The sequence below is a fragment of the Nilaparvata lugens genome, chromosome 5, assembly GCF_014356525.2.
Source record: "Nilaparvata lugens isolate BPH chromosome 5, ASM1435652v1, whole genome shotgun sequence".
NCBI lineage: Eukaryota > Metazoa > Arthropoda > Insecta > Hemiptera > Delphacidae > Nilaparvata > Nilaparvata lugens.
Genome location: NC_052508.1, coordinates 23,300,042 through 23,310,251, shown reverse-complemented (window position 1 = coordinate 23,310,251; position 10,210 = coordinate 23,300,042). Strand labels below are relative to the sequence as shown.

At 34.9% G+C, this 10,210-nt stretch overlaps 1 protein-coding gene across 1 annotated transcript; it reads right to left on the bottom strand.

The window, feature by feature from the left end:
• Window positions 1-764: 764 nt before the first annotated feature.
• On the bottom strand, window positions 765-3,870 carry LOC120351285. Its single transcript, XM_039427970.1, has 2 exons — window positions 3,669-3,870; window positions 765-1,168 (listed from the first exon to the last, which is right to left on the bottom strand). Exons 1-2 carry the CDS (start codon window positions 3,837-3,839, stop codon window positions 920-922), a joined length of 420 nt encoding a protein of 139 aa, XP_039283904.1. The 5' UTR covers window positions 3,840-3,870; the 3' UTR covers window positions 765-919.
• Window positions 3,871-10,210: the final 6,340 nt, after the last annotated feature.

Genomic DNA, 10,210 nt, shown 5'->3' with positions numbered 1-10,210 from the left:
AAATTACAGGATCAGACTCTCTCTCTCTCTTTTAGAATCAGTCTTATTATAACTTTTTATTCATTTCTGTGAAGTGATCATCCTTCATCTATCCGTGAATAATAGTAATCTAAGTTTTCATTATTTCGGGTGAAAATATCACTTGAAATTCACTTCAAATGAATAGTCCTAGAATTGACATTTTGTGTTATTGTTGTATTACTGAACGTAACAAATTCATTACACATGATAACCAATGTACCTAGAATACATGGTATTAGATCCTATTAGGTATCTGATCCTGGTATTAGGTATCTGATCCTATGTATTCTAGGTACCTTTATGTTAACCAAATAACCCATATATTTCATGATATCTTCAAAGACAATATAGTATGTATTTATTTATAGTTGAGATCTTTTATTTGAAAGATCCTTTCAAATGTTTAAATATATGAACTTCATACTGCCTTTCAATCCAAGTGATTGGTCAAATATATATCGTATTAAGCTGGATGAATCATACTTGATTCATCCCTTGTTCCAATTTGATTGATTCCCTTGATTCAAATTGAATCCCTCGATTTAATTTCTAATTACATAGTCAGAAAATCTGGAAAAATAGAAGGAGAACTAAGCAGATGCCACAAATAAGAAAAAATAAATTCCATAACTATATCCTCATTTATTCACTCATGGAAAGCTTATACGACTATAATTATTATAATGTAGAGATAATTAAATAAATTATTGGAATTATCATGTGCTTATTACTAAAAAAACAAGTTTTGATTTTAATAATCTAATCAGTCGTTTTGATTAAACTAACTTACAAATAAATACTTTGATTATCTAACAAATTAAAAAATACCATACATTTTGTTTATTTATGAAGAAAATTGCTGAATATATCCCCCTCTCTCAATCATCCTATCATTTCTCTATCGCCTACCAAAGGGAATTGATGCCCTGATTCCACCACCATAATCCTGTTTGGGTCCACCGCCCCTGTTTCGCTGGTAGAAGGCATTGGCGTCGACAGTGGCTCCGTTCTTGCCTCGCCACAAGTTGTGGTTGTAGTCGCCTCTCACCGAACTCTGAGAAGGTCTTCCGAACTGACCCTCCGTTCTGGTGCCCGACAAAACAACGCTGCCTCTCTTGTCGTTCGGGGATCTCCGTATGCGGCCATGCTGGCGAAAATAACAAGGGCAAATTAGTTTGAATCTGGCAAGAGATTCTGTTAGATTAACAGTTAATTGAATATATCTAGAAGGCAATACATGCTTACAGAGCATGATTCATTTGCGTTAAATTGATTCATGATTCAAATTGAAACTTGCAAGTGATCTGAGAATTTAGTGGGAAGAAAACATAGAGGAACGGCGAAACTAGAGTGTGACTGAGAACACAGCTAGGGCTGAAGAATGGAGCTATAATCATAATAGTGAAGCAAGAAGTGACAGTTTTCAGACTCCAGCTGGGTTCTCAGCTTTTGCAAGGTTGATAGGTCTGAATAACTCGCTCTCGCCTCTCTGTTACAATATTTTCACATTTTTAAAGAAGTAATTCAATCATTTCGTTTGCGATGTTCTTATATTGAATTTATTTCCGTATTATCGCCAAATTTTATCAACCATGAATTATTTTTATAATAAGAATTAGTTCTCTGCTACTATTTTTCATAATTATAGGCTAGATTAATATATATTTATGAACGTGTGCGTTGTAGAGTTTGGTTGCTGGTCAGAATAAATCATCATTAGCTGAAGTTTAATTTTTCTAGTCATGCATGAACGTGTATTTCTTACTAGTTTACTAGTCATTTCTTACTGGTTTTCTGATTAATTATTTACTATATTGTTTCTGTTAATTATTGTTATTAAGTTACCTACATTGTATCTTGTTGAGTGATATTGTCATATATTATATTATTTGTATTGTTTCCAAATGCCGATATCTGGATAGTAACTCTATTTGTATGAAATATGTTAGATAGCAAATAAAAATTTTGATTGATTGATAATAAGAATTATGATATCGTAATTCTATGTAAAGAATTTATAGCAGGATGTTGGAGTACTTATTTGAGATGGACTTTTTATCTGAGTACATGACATTGAGTATACAAGAATATTGTTGTCAATTCGTTAGCATAGAAATAAATTAACTTTCAGTCTAACGAGACATTTCGTTCAATAATTCAGGAGCCATTGAACGCATTTTCACTCATCTTGTGGGCTTACATGTATCTGCACTGAAGTTATTAGTTGAGATTTTTTTTTGAAACTCTATGATGGATCCTTTATTATTAACCATTACTGTATCATATCCTCATATTTATCTATAATCAAATTATTACAGTACATCATTCGTTACAATACTAATCGATGTGACATATTATTATCATTATAAAATCACTTTACTAGCATGAGCTACTTCACAAATTATCAAAAAACGCAAAATATGAACATAAAATACCGTACCCTTTATTCAAAATATTTCAATGAATAACTAGTTTCGGCTTTTGGCCATTTTCAAGATCAAATGAGTAAAATAATTTTAACTAGTTGAAACTAGACTGCATTTTTTAGCTTCGCTCGCCTGCATTTTTCATTTGAGCATGCTTCATTCCATCAGAAAGTCAAAATACTGAGAAAACGCAGAAAAGCTGAGAAAAACGCTGATTTTGGGCGTATTTTTGGCGTTATTTCAAATTCCTTCTAACACAACATTATTACACCCTAGCTCAGCTTCTGTAGTAAATTTGAACAATTTATGTTCATTTGTTCTCGATAAATCTGAGAAAAAGCAAAAAACGCTGGAAAAACGCTAATTATGGGCGTATCTTTGACGTTATTGCAAATTCCTTCTAATACAACATTATTAGACCCTAGCTCATCTTCTGTACTAAATGAACAATTTCTGTTCATTTGTTCTCGATGAATCTGAGAAAAAACAAAAAAAAATGCTGGAAAAACGATAATTTTGGGCGTATCTTTGACGTTATTGCAAATTCCTTCTAACACAACATTATTACACCCTAGCTGAGCTTCTATACTAAATTTGAACATTTTCTGTTCATTTGTTCTTGATAAATCTGAGAAAACGCTAAAAAAACGCAGATTCTGGGCGTATCTTTTGAATTTTTTTTTCAAATCCGTTCTTAGTGCGCCTCTAAAGGGCCAACTGAACATACCTAACAAATTTGAACGTTTTTGGTCCGGTAGATTTTTAGTTCTGCGAGTGAGTGAGTCAGTGAGTGTGTGCCATTTCGCTTTTTTTATTTATATACTGTATATAGATATAAGTAACTTCCTTAGTATTATATCGTTATATACAGCATCATTCTTGTTTGTTTGTTTCTGAATTTGATTGTAGTTTTCTTGTTTCTGAATTCGACTCTTGTATTCTAACACAATTACTTTTCTTCAATCAAGTAGCCTACTTGTTTGATCGAGACAATTGAAGCTTTGTTTTGTTTCATTTATAATATTTTATAAAAAAGCTCAATAGTTGATCTCGGTCTATTTGTGTAGATGAAAAAAAACTATCACTCGGAAAGTAGTTCATTTCATTTATGAATCTATCAAATATCGCTCAATCCTTCAAATTATAATTATTATAATAAATGAAATTATATTCTCAATTTAAAAAAAAAAACAATGGGATATTGTCAAATGAATGGCTCACCAGAATTCCTCCCATCAATTCTTCATGAAATGTTCTCCTCATTCTGTTCACATCATCTCCATCGACGATCCTTCTTGAATTATCCAGCCAATCCCTTCTTTCCTGTGCCTGGGCATTAGCGCAGAATGAGGCTATAACAACCAACAGGAATACCAGAGCCTTTGCCTCCATGTTCAAGCACCTGCAAATTAAAATATGTCGTTAAGAATTCTATACAATAGAACAAAGTGAATTCATTCCAGCTTGATGCAAATCCATCGTATTTATAAAGCATACAAATAATGCATTTCAAAATATTATGATCAACAATAAATTTCATTCGTTGTGATTTCATTAAGGGATTGTCACAAAATACCTCAATCTTTTTCAATCCACTGTCAGGGAATAGTTATGTTTGAATCTGAGGAATGTCTGTCAAAAGTCTAATCTGGAAAGCTCAGACCGAAAAGTGCGAGTAAAAAATTCCAAAAATTCATTGGTTTATAAAAAACTTGACCAGAAAATCCTTCTTTGGAAAACAGCTCATGCAATGGATTTTCCAACAGATTCTTATCAATGTAAACTATTCTCAAGGTCTCTATAAATTGATATTTCAACTCTCTCCAGTAGAGAATGATTGGGAGAACCGACTGACTTTTTTGCTCGAGATCCCCCTCCCCCCTCTCCCCCCTCGTCCATCCCTCCTCCCCTTCCCCCCGCCTGTAGGGCGGGGGGTGTTCTAAAAATAGATTTCCCCTTCCCCCTGTCCAGTGGAGGTGAGGGGGATAGAGAGAGAGAGAGAGAGGGAGATATATCTTTCTCTCTCTTTCTAAAAATAGATTTCCCCTTCCCCCTGTCCAGTGGAGGTGAGGGGGATAGAGAGAGAGAGGGAGATATATCTTTCTCTCTCTTTCTAAAAATAGATTTCCCCTTCCCCCTGTCCAGTGGAGGTGAGGGGGGTAAGATATCTCTCTCTCTCTCTCTCTCTCCAGGTGAGGGAAAAAAAATTTCCCTTTTAGGAGGAAAAATTCCCTCTGTCTACTGTCAAATTGAAGTGAATCCATATTTCTACATCTAATGCTATGCTGACAGATTGAGGTGAATCCTAAAGATGTGGGGGAAAAAATCTCTTTGAGAAATTCCTTTGGTGTCAAATTAAAGTGAATTCATATTTCTACATCTAATGCCATAGTGACAAATTGAAGTGCATCCATATTGCTATGATGCCAGACTCACTTTGAGAAATTCCTTTGGTGTCAGATTAAAGCGAATTCATATTTCTACATCTAATGCTATACTGTCAAATTGAAGTGAATCCATTTCACTCTACTACGATGACGATAGAGATCTCCTTCTTTTACTCATGCCATCTCTTTCCCGCACCCTTTCCGAAAGGAGATAAGAATCAATTGAGAAATTCTCTCCCAGTATAGATGAGAGAGAAAAATTCCCTTGGTGACAGATTAAAGTGAATCCATATTACTCTAATCCAAAGTGAGGTCAATGACTCTCTCTATATCTAATTGAATTGAGAAATTCTCTCTCATCTAATGCTATAAATCTCTACGTTCTTTTACATTTTTTATCTGCAATATCGTACAAGCATTTCCAAAGTTCATCGGAATTTTTAACAACAGATAATGATGAATCATTTGTACAATCATAATGTAGATGACCGCTGTCTAGAATATTGAGCAGTTCGAAAATCTCAGATAGAATCGAAAAGTGTACATTTTCTGTTTTTGTTAACGGTAAATCAACATCTTGACATCCTGTTGAAAATTTAATATTCTTCGCAATTGAATCAAATTCATTAAATGAAATTGACATCAAGAGACGAGATAATTTTTTGAATTTTGAAAAACCATAACACTGCATCTTGCAGATGTTTGACGTGAGTCGAATGAGGGGGAAAGAATTCTAAATTGATGAGATGCAAGTGTTATAGACGCGTGTGCACTAAAGATTACCCCACACGTGCTGTCTGCTCTAGCTCTAAATTAATGAGATGCACGTGTTATAGGCGCACGTGCACTAAAGATTACCCCACACGTGGTGTCTGCTCTAACTCTAAGCAGCAACTAAACTAAAAAACGTGAATGGGATATCGGAATGAAAAATCGTTTGAAGGCAGAAAACGTTTATTTACACATTTCACTACAACAACACATAACTTCATCTTCAATTCTAATTAGCTTATCTATACATAAATTATGAGGACGATAATAACATAGATAGTCTCTTATATCATTTAAATTCACCGTGCTTAGAAAAATGTCTTTCAATTGCTTCGCCAAACTATAATTTTCAGGAGTTGATTTCCTAATTGCACTTTCACACTCATCGTACCAATCAATACAGTTTTTTAACCTCACTTCCAATTCGTTGTCGGGAGTCAACCACTTTCTTGGATCCATGATGTTGAGCGAATGAAGAAAACTAGGTGTAGGCAGGAACTATTATAGAGTAATTAAGCGGTCTTTCTTCATCAATTGACGATAGACAACATGTACGCGCTTTATGCAGTCTCAATGCATGCTGGCAATAAACACACTGTAGATCCTTTCCGTTGTAGAAGAATCCATAACGAGCAAAGTTTCTTTTCTGTGAATTTGTGTACATTGGAGCCATTTTCATACTTTGCATTCGATTGTTTTCGCACAAGAAATTATTTGTTTGATACATATTTTTAAACAACAAAGAATTATAATGCTGGGCAGAGAATAACGCACAGCGAGAATGTGGATTATTTTTATGAATGTTGCATGCAGCATAACACCATGAACTAGTGAAAAAGCTGAAATCAGGTTTTGGAAAATCCTCTGGTATGCATTGTACGTTGCTATGCAATCTTCTTAAAAACTTTGCTTTCTCAGTTCCTTTTGTGAAAATTTTCTCATAAGCTGCAAGGTAATCACGTATTAATGACTCATTGTATTCTAAATCTCCATCTTCCCATTTTATTTTATGATAGTGACGTTCTAACCATGTTGCATCGTTATACAATTTTGCACTCAATTCTGTCTTTGCAAATGGCGATTTGAAATGGAACACAATATAATTATTAAACTGATCAATTATGGCAAGTTCTTTCACAATAATTTGATTACAATCTTGTTTAAACCAGTGAAGATCAACCGTAGCAATTTTAGCAGTCGCTTGACCTTCTTTCTCTTCGTAGGCCTTGTCTCTCCCCTCAGCGGCGGTGGCGGCGGCGGCGGCGGGCGCGGCGGGGGGTTCCTCAAATCCTCCTTTGTCCTCCCCCACCTGCAGCGGCTTCGGTAATCCTGCGTCTCTCCCCTCCTCCTCCCCCACCTCCAGCGGCTTCGGCGTACTGCACCTTGCTTCATAATAGAAACTATCAAGATCGCACTGAATACCAATAGAGCGAGTTTGCGGCTTATCCAAAATATCAGAACACAAAGAATAGGACATGTTGGCTGATCAAAGGTGAAACTGATAATGGCTTACATTTGTCGCAGTACACACCTTATATAACCTGCAGTGATGCACTCTATCAACAAATTACTGAACTTCTTTCACCATACTCGTGAGAGGTGTGTATTCCATCACACGATCGCTAATTAAAACGCAATACGCGGAAGTATTTGCAGGTACTGCACTTTTAAATTCCATTTCAATACGAACATCTGTCGATGATTTCAAATGACTTGGTTGGTGTGAACAATCTACAACAATCAGTGGTGTTGATTCACAAAATGTTTTAAAATTGATTTCTGTTCCGAGTTCGCTATTGATTGAATGATTATAATACGAGGGCGCGAAATCCAAGAACATGCGGTATAAAACCTCCTTCTTACCTAGCAGATTTTCATATGGATAATACTCACTGTTCAAATATACTTTACATTGTAAATACCGCAGCTATCGAAATTAGATATTGATTTATTTATTTTATTCTTACGATCAGTTTGAAATGCAATTATAACGTATTTTGGACTATCAAAACTCGATCGGTACGAACTGCCCAAGAATGGTTAAGTGAATTTTGCAAATTTGGTAATTCACAAATTTCCCAATGGCGGAAACCTAATTTCAGTGGAGTGTCAGCATCGAGCAGTCTCAAAAATTTCAGTCTTACATGATCTTCTAAAGTTATGTAGGGCATGCGCCATTGCAGTTTTGTAATTTTCACACTAACGTTTGTTCCGCTTGGAGACTCAACACAATTTAGATCTGTCGGTGACCTCAATAAGACGAGTTCCTGTTTCAAATTTAAAATTATTCTTTGAAAATCTTCAAAAAACGGGAGGATTAATTTCAGCGGAACACAGAAAGTGAATGTATTATCCGTTAGCTCATATCCTGCTCTGTCAAAACCAGCCAAGTGATATGTGTTTTTATCGAGAGTATTTTTCACCAATATAGCTTTAATTGTGGATGTTAATCCAATCAATCTTGATTTAGAAATTTGCTGACCTGCTAATTCATATCGTATTTCGTCAAAAAGGTTACCGATTACGTTACTGCTTAATTTATACCCTGCTGCAACTGGTGTATCGGCTGGGTCTTTTCCCGGTTTTGTACAGTTAACTGTTCCCTCAATCAATATGAATGATTTACAAGGTAAAGAATAGACATCTAAAGAATTTATGCCAATACGTGCCTCGTCAGAGTTTTTTATTTCCTGTCCCGAATAAAACTGTATGAGTGTGAAATTGGAATTTAGTAATATCATTATAAAACTGAAGGTCTGTCTCCACATCCAGTATTTCACTAATTGCCGCCGCTCCCCCGCCTAACATGCTGCCAATCAACTATAAAACCCAACTTTTCTAATATTCTCGCGCTTTTAGCCGACAAAGCATGTTTGTTTTTAGGTGGTTGTCGCTATCGCGTTCCTTTCTCTAATGACTTGATTGGTCTTATTCGAACGTGGGTTGAAAATAAGATAACCCATTACTTTTCACGTATGTGCAACCTAATTGTAATTGTATCTCCGCGGAAATCAATAAACGATCCGTTCTGGTCCGTTACCTTTACATAATAGTTTGAATTCGATGCGTATTCAAAGGTACATAAATAATCGGTGATGGTACTTCGTTTATTAAATAACCGCTAGGAACCTTTGGTAAAAATTCGTAGATTACATGTTTTTGTTTTCCGTCAGAGTAACTGCCGCAAGCTAAATTACACTCAACAAGAATACTGTCAACGCTTGTTATGTTAACCAAATGTTTGGAATAATGCCATTTATTTGGCTGCAAAACAACATTATCAAAACCAAGTATCTTAGCAATCGAATCAGAACGTGTTAAATCAATGGCTTTATCAGAATGAATTTCAATCTTCATAGTATTTACGTTTGCACGTATAATAAGTTTATTCTTCTTGTCATCAATATTCAATTTATTCTTTAAAGATTTTATAATATCCTCAACTTCATATGCACCAGTATCCAACTCGATTAATCTATCACCATATTTGAAGCTGGAATTTGTTCCTTTGTTAATGTTGTAAAGTATTAAATCTGGGTAGATAAAAAGCCCTAACAGAAACAGTAATAGGTCTGAAAATAAAGAACTGGCTAATATCGCCAAATAGATAATAACTAAGATTAGATAGCATCAGCTTGTTCTGGCTAAATGGTACAAAAAACCTAAAAAGGATTTGAAGGAATTTTATTGCTCATAAATAGATTATTATATAAAATATTTGAAGATTGAGGTTATGTACATGTATTCACGGATCGGTGACCTAGAGATTGATCAAACCGAGAAACGTAGAATCTGACCAAAACCCCTTGGCAGAGCTTTATTGCAATCAGATGGTGTGCAATGTGAAAAAACACCTGATCACGTGGCTAATTATTAAGTAGCATGGAATTAATATTAATGTATAGAATATTAGCTAGCATGTAAAGAGCATAAATAAAAAACCAAATAAAAATAATTTAATGTATTCAGGAAATAAGAGGTACCAGGCGCATGAATACCGAATAAAATTTGCATGCACCAATAGTAAAACGGCAGTTAATAGGCGGCAATTGTAGGCCAATTCAAAAATATTTATATATATTTCTATAAATGTTTGGAATCTATGTTGAATTGTTATATAGTCTATGTTATCGATATGGCTCGAAAGCAAAGAAATTATTAATCATACAATCTAAGCAATATTTTGGCATTTTTTGTAAGATCTACTTTAACCTAAATGGCGGAGGACTAAGATATTTAAATTTTATGCTAATTTGAAAGTCGGAAATAGGATCTGTAAAACTTGAGAAAGGAGAACCAGCACTCGCCAGCCAAATGCCACCATAAGAGGACCCCAAATATTTTAGAGCGTAGTACCTTACTAATGATTTTGTAAAAGTTAAAGTTAAATCAAATTATTAAATTTCTTAAAAGACTTCGTGATGCTATTGTGAAGCAGAAGTCATTTTCATTTTTAATTAAATTTATAACCCCTTGGAGGAGACGATTCCGGCTACCATATTCCCGGACCACATGGAGTTGGATCGACATCGGCAGCTTACAAGAAGATTTTCGACACGTGAGTGATAATTTGAATTAGTGATGGGCGCCCTAGTGCTTCGAATT